The sequence below is a fragment of the Dinoponera quadriceps genome, unplaced genomic scaffold, assembly GCF_001313825.1.
Source record: "Dinoponera quadriceps isolate SergipeBrazil2010 unplaced genomic scaffold, ASM131382v1 scaffold654, whole genome shotgun sequence".
Taxonomy (NCBI): domain Eukaryota; kingdom Metazoa; phylum Arthropoda; class Insecta; order Hymenoptera; family Formicidae; genus Dinoponera; species Dinoponera quadriceps.
The window spans coordinates 241,482-256,483 of NW_014554745.1; the positions used below are offsets into that span (position 1 = coordinate 241,482).

At 40.1% G+C, this 15,002-nt stretch overlaps 3 protein-coding genes across 3 annotated transcripts; all 3 read right to left on the reverse strand.

Moving 5' to 3' along the window:
• Positions 1-264: 264 nt before the first annotated feature.
• On the reverse strand, positions 265-1,371 carry LOC106741246. Its single transcript, XM_014613031.1, has one exon. The coding sequence runs from the start codon at positions 1,369-1,371 to the stop codon at positions 724-726; it is 648 nt and encodes a 215-aa protein (XP_014468517.1). The 3' UTR covers positions 265-723.
• Positions 1,372-1,379: 8 nt separating this feature from the next.
• Positions 1,380-5,781, reverse strand: LOC106741247. Its single transcript, XM_014613033.1, has 2 exons — positions 5,607-5,781; positions 1,380-2,506 (listed from the first exon to the last, which is right to left on the reverse strand). The coding sequence occupies exon 2, from the start codon at positions 2,493-2,495 to the stop codon at positions 2,229-2,231; it is 267 nt and encodes an 88-aa protein (XP_014468519.1). The 5' UTR covers positions 2,496-2,506; positions 5,607-5,781; the 3' UTR covers positions 1,380-2,228.
• Positions 5,782-13,686: 7,905 nt separating this feature from the next.
• LOC106741241 lies at positions 13,687-14,643 on the reverse strand (the record flags this gene model as incomplete). The annotated part of the gene is made up of 2 exons (XM_014613028.1): positions 13,687-13,841; positions 14,493-14,643. Coding segments are annotated over 2 exons (306 nt in total), but the record flags the coding sequence as incomplete, so codon positions are not given.
• Positions 14,644-15,002: the final 359 nt, after the last annotated feature.

The window sequence follows — 15,002 nt, forward strand, 5'->3', positions numbered from 1 at the left end:
GACGTTTTGTAGATGGGTGTGTGAAAAATTCAACGCAAAAATTTTAACAAAGACCGGTTTTAACAGCAGTGTAAAATGTTTTTTACCGTATATTTGCTACTTTACTGTAATTATATTTGAAATCATTATAATTTATAGTAAAAAATTTACATATCTATATTGTAATAATAACTTATAGCAATATTTATTATATTATATATAGTAACATTCGCTATATTATTTATGATTTTCTTGACTATAAATTTTTTCATTTGCCATTATAGCTCCAAATATCATACATTTTTCTTTCAGTATCTATATAATAAATATTACATCTTTATATATTCCTATCTTCACGCATCATCACATCTTCATCTTTATAACGTAAAGAATAAAATATTAATACGAGTATATATAAGACTACTTAATCAAGACTCAATCTACCTAACAGAAGTAACAGCGGTGCATAAAACTGCTAAAGTCACGATCAAATCATGTTATTTCGTTCCATTCAGCGTAAACCGGAGGCCAGGTGGAACAACTCGACAGAACTCACACACCGAAGTATCTGAAAGCGCAGGATCTATCCGTCAGTGTCCCTAAGCGAGCCTGTGGAACTGGTTGAACAGATTTATTCTAATAATAGTCGCAATCCTCCGCCTCATCTCTCTCAGCGTGTCCTTAAGGACCCCGCTGTTGGCGCATAAGTTTTTTCCCGGGTACTTTCAGTCCCATCGGGCGTAATCACGGCCACGCGGTGCTTTCTCCGCAGGAAGCCTCGTCCTCCAAGGTCAAAGGACAGAACTCTTCCGCGGTGATCCTATCCAAGCCGCCGATGTCCGCCTTAGGCTTGAACGGCAGCTCCGAGACGAGGATCCCCTCTGCGGGGGTCCTCGTTTCCTCGACGTCCTCGAACTCCGAGAAATCGTTGTATCCGTCGAAATCGACATCCGCGGGACGCGCGGTCGCCTGCTCTTCGTAGTCTTCCTGATTGGCGGCACCTGATCGCCGTTCATGCGTCGTGTCGCTGCCGCCCGTCGGTGGCTTCCTACTTTCCAGCACCGCTCGGGTCGGGAATGCATTTTTATCGGTGGGAACAGCGGCGTTTTCACTGCTACCACCTGTCACTTCTTCCACCACCGCCGCCGCGATCACGCGCGGACAGGTGTCTGCCGTGTCGGCCGGGCAGACCGACGCGTCGTGGCTCGGCTCGGTTGGCAACGCTCTCGACACCTTATCGACCGGCCGCAACCGCGGGTACTTGCGATACTCCTCCTGCAAATACGTCCGGAACTGGTCCTTGAAGTAACCGTCGATCATTCTCCACATGGTGGCGCTATACCAGCTCAGCACACCGAGCAAGACCACCCCGCGAACGGCGAACGCTAACATGACGACGCGGTCAATTAATGAAAGAGGATGTCGTGAAATATAATTGCACGTCAATATCGGATCAATATATTCGCTAAGTAGGTTTATCGCATCTCGTGCGATAAACTTGACTGTCCGGTAAGATCGACGGGGTTCGCTGCGGAAGATCTTATTCCGAGAGAGTCGTGCGCTCTCGTCAAACGGGTTCCTAATACTTAAATCGGGCATTCAAATCTCACGGCACCATCGAAGGTTATTCATTCGCTTCTACACGACGGAAAACTTTCGAGCAAGAGAACTTCCGGCTTTATCTTGCACAAATATCGCGATCCGCGATGCATCTGACTTTCAAATGCCGCGTAAAAAAAACTTCTGTCAAACGTCTGTCCGCTTTTGCACGGATATTAAAAGTTCTGAAAGCCGACGGTTATATTCCCATTTGTCGCCCCTCGTTGCGCATCGATCTCGTCGTACCAACGTTTTGCGTTTTTACGCGGACATTGGCAACAAGCGACGCCACGGCGACGGCGATGTCTGTGAAAGTCATCTGTTATCAGTTTCGGCATCTATTCGCAATCTATCGGTCCTGCTTCGTTATCAGTTTCGGCGCTAATGCGAAAACCGACACATACTGATAAGTGCTTCACTCGAGATTAATCAAAGACACCGGAAATAAAGCCGGCTTTCAGAGGTGTGTAAATATTGCGATGATTGTGATTAAATAACACAAGAAGGATACTCTTATTTTTTCCAAACTAATGAAATTTATGTAATACCATCCCTTAATTATATCTCAGTGATTGTTCGATAAATTAATAAATATTTAATTACGAGTAGATTCTTTCAGTGAGTTCAAATCATAATCTCGGTCGGTCAATTTACTCCTCTTCCCCCATGAGGTAGTCCCTAATGATATAAAAAGACTCCTTCATGTTCGGCCAAGCCATAGTTACGAACACCAGAATCGAATTCGCGATCACAAAGAGCCGCATCATCTCGACACCGGTGCTGGAGCGCAGCCAGCTCGCGAAGCCTTGATTTTCGTCGTCGCTCAGATTTCCCGTTTTCTCCGTCGCGTTGCTTCCGTCCTGACGACTCTTATCGCACTTATTCCCATTGCTTCCGCGTCCCTTCATAATGGCCATGCAGCAATCATCTGCAAGTATCAATTTCAACGTTGAACATCGCGAGGACACGCCTTTGGGTGTGCCTCTATAAACTTGATCACGATGGACGGATGTGCATCTCATGGCATTCTCTCCACGCTACACCGTACGAAATGATGGGAGTTCACGATCATGCGATATAATCAGCGATTATTCGTTGGACGATCGAGAACGAAAACGTGGAAAGAATAAAAAATATAGGTGCATTGACAATCGTCACGAGAGAGGGACTTTGAAGATGGTTGCACGCGTCAGTTGCTAAGCGTGCGAATCGAAGCTAATCCATCGGATCTCGTGGCACCGAACCAGCTTTAGCGTCTTCTTGTTTGCATCTCGCCTTCTACGAACGCGGAGAGAGGATACGGACGAATAGAATTATATAGATCCCGGGGCAGATCAAAGTTCACGGTATCGCGCAGCGAGTAAATCACGAGGAGGAGTAGCGGAATCGTTATCGACGGGGAGCAGCCTTCACCGACCGTTTCTCTGTACAATGCTCTATCTCCCCCGCCCCCTGTCTCACCCTTTCATCAACAGTCCCTCGCTTCGTCTCTCCCGGTGACTGGCTAGTTACCAAAATTTTGCTCCATTGTTCACACTCCAATGACGAATAATAGCGGCTCCGATGGCTCGCGAACGAACGGACCGACGGACGGTAGAAAATCTCAAGTTGGGGCGCATTAAGGCCGACGTTCGATTGTAATTGAATCCGTCCTCCCATCGACGCCTTTATAAAGGTTGTGCCGATAGATACGGGGAAAGCCGACGGATGACTGATTTGTACCTCTCACAAGTGCTATACGAAGTATCATCGTGTGCTTCATCATGGTAAGCAAAGGGCTGATAAAAGTAGTTCACACTGTAAGTGATGAAACTGTACGAGATCGTGTGAAGCGGTGAAAACAGCACGTCGATATCGCAAGGATACCATTCAAGCCAAAAAAAAAATAGAATTAGAGAAATAGCACTGAAACTGATATAAGTACGGTAAACCTATGTTTCTCGGTTATAAAATACTGAACTCTGTCGAACGGAACATGAATTTTGTCTGCTGTGTATAATAATTGAAGCTGAAGTGGCAATTTTCGTTTGTAAGCGCGTAAATCCGATTTATTTGTATTATTAGCGTCGTTTGATTTTTCGTTGTGCCGAAGTATTTGTTGAGCTATTTCCTCGTAAGAATTAGAATAACAAATCAGTAGAAAATAACTTATTTGACAGTGTTTAAACATTGTAGTGTAAGTTTGGAACTTTTTAAATCACTTTGGATCTTGTGCCAATCTGCATCCTTTCACTGAAACACGCGAGAAAATTAGAGTTAGGTTCTGTAAACTGACATACCTTTGTTGTGAAATATCATTTCACAGAATACAGTTGAAGCTACACATACAGTTAAAGCTTGGCTTCTCGAAATTAATTCTCATACACCTTTAAAAAACATTTATTAGCAAGGAAATGTGGAATAATTTCCATCTTGGGTCTAGGATGCAGATTGGCACAAGATCCAAAACTATCATATATTTTCTTACAGAAATGTTAATTTATATCCAGGCGCATAATTTACACTTTCCACAAAACATCAGAATCCTAAAACAAAATGATATGTCGGTTTCGGTGCTTTTCTTTTATACTGACCAGCAATTTGATTTATAACACGATAACATATTCATGGTTAAATATTATACGATGCTAAGCACGTGACAAAGTAATCCCGGTGAGAGCAAAACTCAACGCACGGGAGAGCATCGCAAAGAAAGATCAAGCTGCGCGACGTCCGGCGAAGGGTCGATTGTTAGCGATAGTTGCATAATTGCTCGTCCTATAATTAAACCGGTTCGGTACGTCACGAACGGAAAGTTGGTCACTACGAGGTAACAGTACAACGCTTGTACGATGCTCCACTTCCGAAGTCGTCCGTCAAACAGTCCCAGTTAGAAAAGTCGGCTCGGTCATTATTCCTATTCGCATCGGCCGGCGCTTCGTCCGTTATCGAAAACGATACGCGCACGTAAATGGGGACTAGTTGATAGCACCGTGTAACGGTACCAACGAGAAACGAAATGCAATTCTCTCGATGCCCGTCTGAATTTGCCTGTTTCAAGCGAAATATGCTATTCCGTTCAATCGCAAGATTGTCCTGACATACCGTAGGCTCGTCCGCTCCTCAATTCTCCCGCGGGAACACTTATTTCAAACGCAACGAGCGATAAATTATTGAAACTATGAATTATCTACGCGCCACCGGCGCGAATGTAACTTTGCCGAATCATTCTCTTCATCTCGCACGACGTAACCTTTGAATCCGTTTGCATTCTCACCGTATCTCTCTCTCTCTCTCTCCCTTCCTCTCTTGCGTTAACTCAATCTCGGGCAATTCCGAGTCGTTTATCGAAAAAAAGGCAATTATACGCGGCGAAGTGACGCAAAACGCGAGATCGGAGAGAGCTTGCGGTCAGTGAACGAGGAAATTGCGGAACGACGGGGCGGTTTATCGGCGAAGGACAGCCTGGAGCTGCGCACGATCATTTCTATGGAGGACGATATGTCCGGCGAGCCCTCATTCGCAGAGGTCTCCACCGTAGATCGAATCATTCCATTGTGCGCGTAGTTGCGAAAGTTTAATCTATCGTTGCTTTTACGCACCGCGCGCCGCAGTTGGTAAATACCAGCTATCATCGCATCGCTACTGCGTCTCGGTCCCAAACCTTGCCAAATATTTGATCGGTTATAATTGAAGAGGCGGATTCAGGAGGTAGGAGAGTGTACTTCATGTCGTGACTTTACCGGCTTTAAGGTGAAATCGGCGGTAGCGATGTGATTTGACGTTCGCGGGTTAGTTTATTAAGCGCTAATTTGCGAAATTACCAATATGCGCGCTGAAAAATGTTTAATTTTCATTAAATGGATTAAACTCAACTTCAGCAAAGGGCTTTTCGATCGGCCAAATTTGAGGTTTAACCTGACATAACAGAATGCAATGAAAAGATTTTACATTCTCTTAATTTATTTCTCAGTGAGAAATAAGTCAGATTTTGTAATAAGAAATTATTTTTTTCATTCGATTCTTTATGATATAATCGAGAGACTCACCGCAGTATGTCGATCTTTTTCGCTCTCCTTTTCTCTCTCTTTTTTAACAAACCGCAATCGTGTGAATTGATCGAATCGCCATCAATTCCAAAAACAGTTCGCGTTGTTCTTCCTTTTTTTTTTCTCTAAGGCGGTTTTTAACACGTAAGATCCGCGCGACGTGACGCACGCAACAACTGCCACCGACGGTTTGCCGCTTTTCGCATTTACTTTGCCGCAGGGCATGCTGATATAAGGCTTCCTTGCTTGCTAAGCTCATTATAAGATTTCGCGGCAGTGCCGGGGGTTCTCCAAAGCTCGCAGAGCGCGTGACGGCATTCCGAAGTGTCTGGTAAATTCAATATTACACGACTCTCACGACCCGCTGTATTATATTCTTGCGTGTAACATAGAATTATGTTGCCATAAAAGTCGGCGGAATTTGGATCCTGAATGCATTGTACTTTTCGCTGGCCAGTTCTATATAATAAATAAATCTTTTACCTTTCCGTTCTTTACTTAAAGGGATAAGATTTAAAATTTCGAAAAAATCGATTTTTAATTTTTTTGCATTTTCATATAGCGTGATTCTTTAGGAATGTGTCTATGTGTGTGTGTTTATTCGTTTACTAGAATTCAATAATTCTAAAAATTAAGTTTAGGAGAGTAAAAAATGTGAACCAATATATGTACCGGTTATTACAATCAAAATGATAATGAGAGTTTATTACGTAGTTGAAGCAATATTTCATGATGAAAATGCAATATCTTGATTTAATGGGAAACTTATCGATAGAGGGTGTACTTCGTGCAGTCAAAATGTGCGAAACGGTTGACGAGTACCGTCTCAAGAAAGCGGAGATCAATGCACTTTCCGCAACGAAAGAGGCCGAGATTGCAAAAAAAGCGAGCAGCTGCTGCAGCTGAACAAGAAGCTAAACTAGAAACCTCATTTTATAGCTCAAACAGTTTCTAATTGATGCAAATAACATACATTATCCTGAAAATTAGTACCAAAACTTTATATGCGTTTTTCTCAACACTAGATTTTTTCATGCTTTCGCAGCGATAACTCAAGGACGAATGAAAATATCGAGATATTATTTTTTTCAATTAAAGAGCATTAAATCTTCCACAGAACTAACTAAACTCCGGTCGAAAAATGTTATTTATTTAAAAGTTACTGCAATACAAAACATTCAGCAAGTTTTCGCTTTTTGCTGCCACTTTTGATTAATCTTTACCGGGTTTTTTTTTCCTAATTCATTCTATAGAGGAAACCTTTAGAAACACAATGACTTTTGCTACTATTGAAAACTTTAATTGGAAAGCCCGAAATTGCTGCAAAAAATATGTTATATAGTTCGGATATAGGAGAGAAATCTAACGAGTTTTCGTCTTCTTCTCCATGTCTATGTCAATCGGGTAAGCGAGCGATTCCGATCTAAACGATTATTTTGTGGTTAGATGCAAAATCTAATGACTAGCCTTGGCCGGCTTAATAAATCAGCAACGAGTGCGGTGAAGTTCGACGTTGTCATCTTCCGATCGATAGAATCACACCCACGTTTCCGCATGTGGCGCTCCATGAAGAAATTCGATTAATCGCAAGAACTGTCTAAAATCATGAGCAGTAAAGATACGCTTTTCCGCGTTTATATCCGTGTATAAATAGCACGATGCCGACTACAATGTGAGCAACCGCCGGTGTAAATATAATTTCCTCTCGAAGAGATATCGGAAACGGATTTGCATTGAGATGTCCCGAAAATAAACCCCTGTGCTTAAACGGAAATAAAGAGGATGCGCGTAAAAATGAGCAGTTTCATCGCAACTGTTTAAGAAAACTGAATGTTAAATAAATTCTAACTTGAATCGCGGTCATCGCAGGAAATAAATAATTTTCTCGGACGATCCGCATGAGTTCGGTTTTTCGTATATCGGATTCGCGAACAAGGAGCACTGTATTGAAATATACAAGTTTTATGTTCACATCACATCAAACTGCATCATAAATCAGTTACGAGTTGTAGACAAAGATTTCGCGAAAATTAAAGTTAAAAGAACGAAATAGAATGGAACGAAATTCGTCGAATGTTCCGCGACCGGAATAAGCACTACTACTACTACTATCTCTATCAAAGCCTCCGGGGACTTGCTTATTCTTGGCGGAGAGATTGACTCGTAACACGGTTATCCGGTACTTCGTTTCGCCGATAATGCCAAAGGATCATGGGTGCATTTCCGAGTGACGATCCGGCATGCCCGATGCAATTTTCCCGGAAAGTATTACCTTCGTCGCCATAAAGCATCGATGTTCGATATATGTTTCAAAGTGGCTGCGCCGTCGACCCGCTCGTTATTTAAAACAAAATTAAGAATCCGTTATCAAACGCGAATTCTTGTGGAATGTGGATTTTAATTTTAATAAAAATCCCAACCGCTGTCTCTCACATACTGATATTATATCATACAGACAAAGAGAAACTCGGAGCGGAAATACGAAACGATTGTTAAATGAAACGATGGATGACATCGGCGGCACCAACCGGTACAACACCGCTGGCCGTCGTTCCATTTTTTCCGGGTTCCCACGTAGCTCCCATGTAACGTGGTGCAAATAGAAGCTCGCCGAGCTACCATGGTGAACTTGTAGTCGGAGTAAGTAATACTGCGACTATACGGGGTATTACGGCTCTTCAGAAAGGTTCTACCGGATTACATGGTGTCGGGCCATTTCTGCGTCCCCGATGCGACACACACTCTCTCTCTTACCGCTTACGGCGCGGAAAACTCCCGATAGGGTAGGAGCTTCCCTAACGGTCAAGGAACGCCGTTTTGTTGTGGAATTTCCAGATAGCTCCCCGTAAGATGGTGCGGGATCTCTCTCGGGAGCACTGTACCGCGCTCACTGATGTAAACTGGACCGAGTTACATTACGCGGGATAATTCGACTAAATCCATCTCGCGTTTCCCATAGGATATCACCTAATGATATCGGGATTCCGCGCGAATTCCTCACGCAACGTCGAACGTGTTCATGTAATCGCTGACAACTTAGATGACTAATAATGTAGATGATTATATGCGACACAAATATTCTATCCCGGTTCTAAACCGTCAGTTCTAATTAATTTTGTGTTAATCGCAGATGTAACAATCGAGACTTAGCTCTAATTTCTATTACATAGTAAACAGCAATCAAATGAAAATTTGATATTTGAGGCTTTCATAATATGGAGAGAACGGGGAATATCTTCAAAATCATTCCTTTAAAGATATTTTTTTTACTTTGAGATGGTATGTACGACAGCCTTGTGAAAGTTGATAGTCAATAAGAAATGTGTTTTAATTTTTTGTAGGAAAATAAAAACTATTTATATTTTTTCGTTGTAACATTCTTTATTTCAAGACTATTAAAAGAGACTTAATAACATTTAAAAGGAATTTCAGCTTTTCCGACAGTATAAAACATAAAAATAAAAGGTTATAGTAAAAATACGTTTTTGCCCTCTTACTTATCACTTATTAACTTACTTATCACTTATTAACCTGTATTATTAATTTATAAAAATTAAAATATAACTTGTGTTTCGTAGACTATAGCTAAGTAATTTTTTTCTATTGTCACTTTCTGTTTCAACGTATAAATATAAGTACAAAAAATTAGCATTTAAAAAGAATACAATTGATGATACGAAATTTGTTGATTAATGCCGGTGCAAATGGAATGATCGAACTAGATATCTCAACAATGATGCAAACTCTCAATATTGCTATATAAATAAAATAAACAAAATATGTTGTTTTGAGTACTCGTACAAATTTAATAACCAAAATATCGAGAGTATTTATAGTTTTAAGGTAACATTAAGTCTGTAGAATTCAAGATAGGAGGAAACTTAACAAATGTAATATCGTCAAAGAAGGTTTTTTCTAGTAGGTCATCTAAATAGGTGCAAACTATACTTAAGAACGTCAGAACAGCGTCAAAATTTCGGCTCGGGTTCTACAAGTGCGCGATTGAAAAAAAGTCAGTCATAGCAATACTCTCGTGGGAATATCTCTACGAAGGGAATTTTCTAAAGGGATGATGTCGAACTTCGTCACTCGTGGCTTCTCCCCGGTTAAAAAAAATCAATCGTTGAACCATGCCGCTTTTCCTCTTCCCTCTCGGCGCTCTAATCGCGGTGAGAAATATTATTGCAACGACTCGCGCAAAGTCGGCGACGAGCTTTCAGCTACCGGAGGATTATCGCAATCGGAAACGTCGTGCAATTACGCTTGCGAATCACAATACCTTCGGGATTATTAGACCGCGCTCTTAGTCGCGGAAAAGTAGTGGGGCCGCGCGTTTTAAGCAAATTGCTCTTCGAGAGGCGGCTTCATCGGACGGGCTTGTTCGATATCGCGGCGAAATAAAATCGCTCAAAATCCACTGCTCGAATTATGTCGTTCGGCGCAATATGCAAACTCTTTCGCCGCTCTTTCGAAAAATGCCCGGCAATTTTGCTCGGGAATTTTCGTAGCTGTGTTTAATTATCGGCACGCTCCCGGTTTATCGCCCGACGTACTCGGAACCTTACGTCTCGAGTAGCATTTCACTTGAATTATTCAACGCAGGATCGGCCGTGGACTTTCCGCCGATCCGAGCGAGTAATACGCTAAGCGTATTCTCTTTCTCTCTGTCTCTATTGCGAATTTTTCTCAATTTTTATCGCCAGTTGCTGAATAACTTATTCTTCTTGTGTTTCCGACGCTATTTTCGGGATTGTCTCGCACCTTTTCACATTTTAATGGGAGTAAAGAAAGAAATTCTGTCTGTATCGGATATAATAAACGGTGAAAAGGAAGCGAACCGAATGGCGCAATTAGGGCAGAATCGAAGGTCGGTGGAAGGGCGGAAGAGTCTACGAGTTTATGGCAGTTTTCATTATAATCCTAAAAGCGTTATTTTCCTTCCATTCACCCAAGAGCATCGCCGACAGTCTCGTTAGAATTCGCCGTAATTACGTTTCGTCAACGGCACAAACTTTATCGCTGCTTCCTTAAGGATCCTTACGTCGATGTAGGTGTTTAAACACTTTACCGACAGTCGCGAGTTCTCCGTTTTGATTGATATTAAAGGGAACGGAGCGATGAGGCTTGGCGAGTTCGTGTTTGCTGTACGGCATAAGTAACCGATCATTTGGCACAATTAAGTGCGGCCATCAGATTCGCATTTTACGTTCCAGGACAGTTTTGAGTCGTAAACGCATTTTGTTATATTGAAAATCTGTTATGAAACCTTGAACGTATTATCGTTCGAAAACTATGTTTTTCCATCAGTTTTATCACGATTTCTCAAGAACAAAAAGAGATATATCAGAATAATTTTATTCTTGATATACTTCTAATTAGATTCTGTATATATCAAATTTAAACGTTGCCAAAAAACTGCATTTATTTCAAAAAATAGGCAGAAAGATAAACAATTCCGAAGAAATATGGTTTTTAGAGCGCCAGTATCAATAAATGTTATTTTTCCTGTTTCAGAAGTTTAATCGATAAAAAATGTATTCAGGAAGAGAATGCCACTTGCCGTATTTCAAAATTTTCCGACAGGACTGCAAAATCGTGGTAAAACCAAAAGAGAATCCTTTCTTCACCACTGCATATTTCATAATAAACAAGATTCTTTGGAGCTTTAAATATCTCATTCTTTCCTTAAAAACATATACAAACTATTATTAAAACATAAATTTCCTTATGTATTGTCAAGTAATTGATGACAAGTGATTTACCGCATCGATCTTCCCGCGTGTTCAAAGGTCCAGTGTTCCCTTAAGATCTGTCTGTGACTTACGAGAAACTTACGAGAGGCAAATAATTAAATCATAGACACTTTTATCGGTGTACGACGGGGCTAAAGTCCAATTTAATTTTCTCGGTCAGCAATCTCCGGCGTGACAGCACATTCATGACGTTCATCTCATAGAAAAGTCGCGCTTTATCTTTATCGGCCGATGCAATTAGCGGGCGCGCTTCCCTCAGGCGGGCGCGCGAATATCGAAAGTTAATTTCGAACCGAAGAACCCGTCAAAGAACAGGAAAACCGGCTCATCGTCAGTAAGAGAGGATAATTTACTCTTGGAGAGTCTATTTGTGCGGTGAGTTGCGATTTCGCCGAGGAAAAAATCTTCGAGTTCATACCGTTATCACATTTCGGATACATTCTTTACGATAAAATCTCAACTAATACTTAATCAACACATATCAGTATCGTAGAATATTATTGTACTAATACGTCAGAGAATTCAACTGCGCAATTGAGGATCATAATTTATTTATTAAATTCCACGTGATAAAAAGTAAGCTTTGAAGTTTTATGTTGATCAATGTGAAATACCTCAATACCTCTTTATTGATTAAGACACGACAACAAGGTCGACAAGATCGATAACGAATGCGCTAAACGAAGTAGATATCGTATCACTACTTAAAAAAAATGGCGCACAAAACTTATCTTGAAATAAAACTTATCGGGTGTCTCACTCGTCGAGCACGTCGACGAGATTTTCGTTCTCAAAATCGAATTCTTCGTCCAAATAAATTGAATTGCTGTTTATAGAAAAAGATATGGAAAAAAAAAGTTGAGACTTCTCGTTTTTCCGTTTTTCGAGGGGGAAAGATCGAACCCCAGCTGTAATTATCAAATGCAAATGATCCTTAAATTACACGCAGCCGCGAAAAAGAGAAATAGGAACGTCGTTTCGCGACGAGATATCTGTTTTGCATGTCGACGCGGCAAATAAAACAACGGCTCTCGAGAGGAAATTCGTGATGACGCATTAATGAGCTGGTTCAGCGGGATGTTGGGGATGGCGGAATTCGGAATGCGATTTTATCCAGTCCTTAACTTGTTTGCTCACGGACTCATCGGCAGGATAAGTGAACAAAATAGATTTTACGACGTTGTTCGTCACGATTTTACGACGTTGTTCGTCACGATTTTACGACGATTTCCGCTTAGAAGATGCACCCAAAATTCTTGGACCTTGAGGTCCTTAAAAATAGACAAAATGTTACGAGTGAAAGAGAGAACGCTGTTTCCATTTAGAACTAAGTCAATTTGACCGTCGAAACATTTTCTCTTTCGCGGAAAACGCTCGATGTATCTCTTTCTCTCTAACATCTTTCGAGACGCGCGCGCACGATCATAAAACTTGAAGTGAAATATGTCCTGTACGTTGGTGAGGCACATCGGTAATGATAATATTTGTTATGCGTCGAGTAATCTCTCTCTCTTTCCCTCGCTACGTACGCAGATCGTCTTGTGAATCGCTATTGTTTGCGGGCGCGGAAAAATGCTTACACCGCGGCGTGACGCCACGAAAATGGCATTCATGAAACTTGCATTTGGCACGCGTGGCAGATGTTCACGTGCGTATTGTGCGCTTGCTGTACGTGAGCCGCCTGCAGAATTATCCCGGTGCCTGTGTTGCGCAATATTAATCACACTTCGCTCTTTTATGAACTATTTTTACATGGTCATCTAGGAGAACTGGGGCATTAACGCACACGATTGCTCAACGATGAATCAGTATAGCTTTATTTTACATTCAATCAGTGGGAATACAAGGGGACATTTTAACGAAGGTCTAGATGAATTACTACGTATACGCAAGCTAATACAAACTAGAGAACAATTTTTCCTGACGTACATTGTGAACGAATTGTGGTAACGGCGACTTCATCTATGAAGATTCTTACGAAGACAATGAAGATTTTGTTTTTTCTTAGCACTGCACAATCGTATATATATAAACATTTCTTATCACGGTTGATAACAAAGGTTTTTAAGAAAAATAAAGAATTTTCTTTCATCATTTTTTATAGAAGTTAAAGACGTCGTAACAAACATTATTAACTTTCTCCTTATAAAATTGTGTCGACAATATTAATTTTGCATTGAGAGAAACTTATCGTCGGAATAGTCATATTGTTAAATCAGATTTTCTTACACATATCGGTAGTGTCCGCGCTATTTAGCTCGCTATTGATTTCTATAATGGCCTGTACGGCAGTAAGAAATAAAAGAAAGATTTTTCTGTCACATGCTTTAATGTGATGCTAAAATTAGATCGAGAGTGGAGTCCGTGTTGGGATGGACGCGGATATTTAGCCTGACTTTGGATGTACCCAAAGAGTCCGGATTGTTGCACACTATCGCCTGACTGCCTGATTGATTTACAACGGAAAGATAATGGGAGATTCCTGCACAAACGAATAATCAAACTCATAATTGCCAACAACTACCTCTTAAATCGTCGCCTGATATTTTATTAAGATTTCGTAAATGTAAAATTTTATATACATTCAGAGTATGATGTAATAAATAATTGTATATTCTCTGGAATTCGGACGCATGCATATGATTTAAATTACATGCTCTTTTAAATTGAATCAGTAATAATGTCACTAACGAAATTAGTGAAACAATATTCTACCGATAATCAGTGAATATTCACTCATTTCAGTAGAAATTCTCTCGCTTAGACGTAACAAAAACTAACCAATTAAAAGTTGAGTTAGAATTAATTTATCGAAGTTAAAATTTAATTATGAAAAACTATTATTATGAAATTTAATTATGAAAAACTATTATTATGAAATTTAATTGTGAAAAACTATTATATATATATATATATATATATATATATATATAAATATAGAAAGAAAGAGAGAGAGAGAGAGAGAGAGAAAAGAATATGTTAGGTTAGATTTATATATATAGTCTTGCATCAACTAACTTCTAACTTAAGTTATTTTGCCCAACCCTGCTAATAACTATTGACTGCTCCTTCGTAATAATACACTGATTGTACTTTAGAAAGTAGAAATTTCTGTTATGCAAATTTGCTTTACCTTTATGGGAAAACTGCACACTGCCGCTCTGAATGTCATTCGTCGGATTGTTAAATACGATGACTCGGTACAAAATGATTTCTTCCGTTCGGTGGTTTCCAACTTCCACATCTCCGAGGAATCCATCACCGTATGTTTGGGGCACCGTTCTCTAAGAAATTTTTTTAAATAAGTACAAAACACACATTTCTCTCATATTCATTTCTATCTCCTCTGATCGCACCAATAATACTTCGATATTTTCTCCGCGATATTATGATAATTTCTTCTTAACAACCTGATATAAAGAAGGTATCTGTTTCAATTTACTGCCCAAGAGATTATTTTGTATTAATTTTCCACATATAACTATGTATGTATAAGGCGTCATATATAAAATATTTATATATAAAAATACATAATTATATATGAAGTGATTATATATGATTATATATAATGAGTTATATATATGATTATATATAAATATACATATTAATATATATAAATATATATATATATATATATATATTA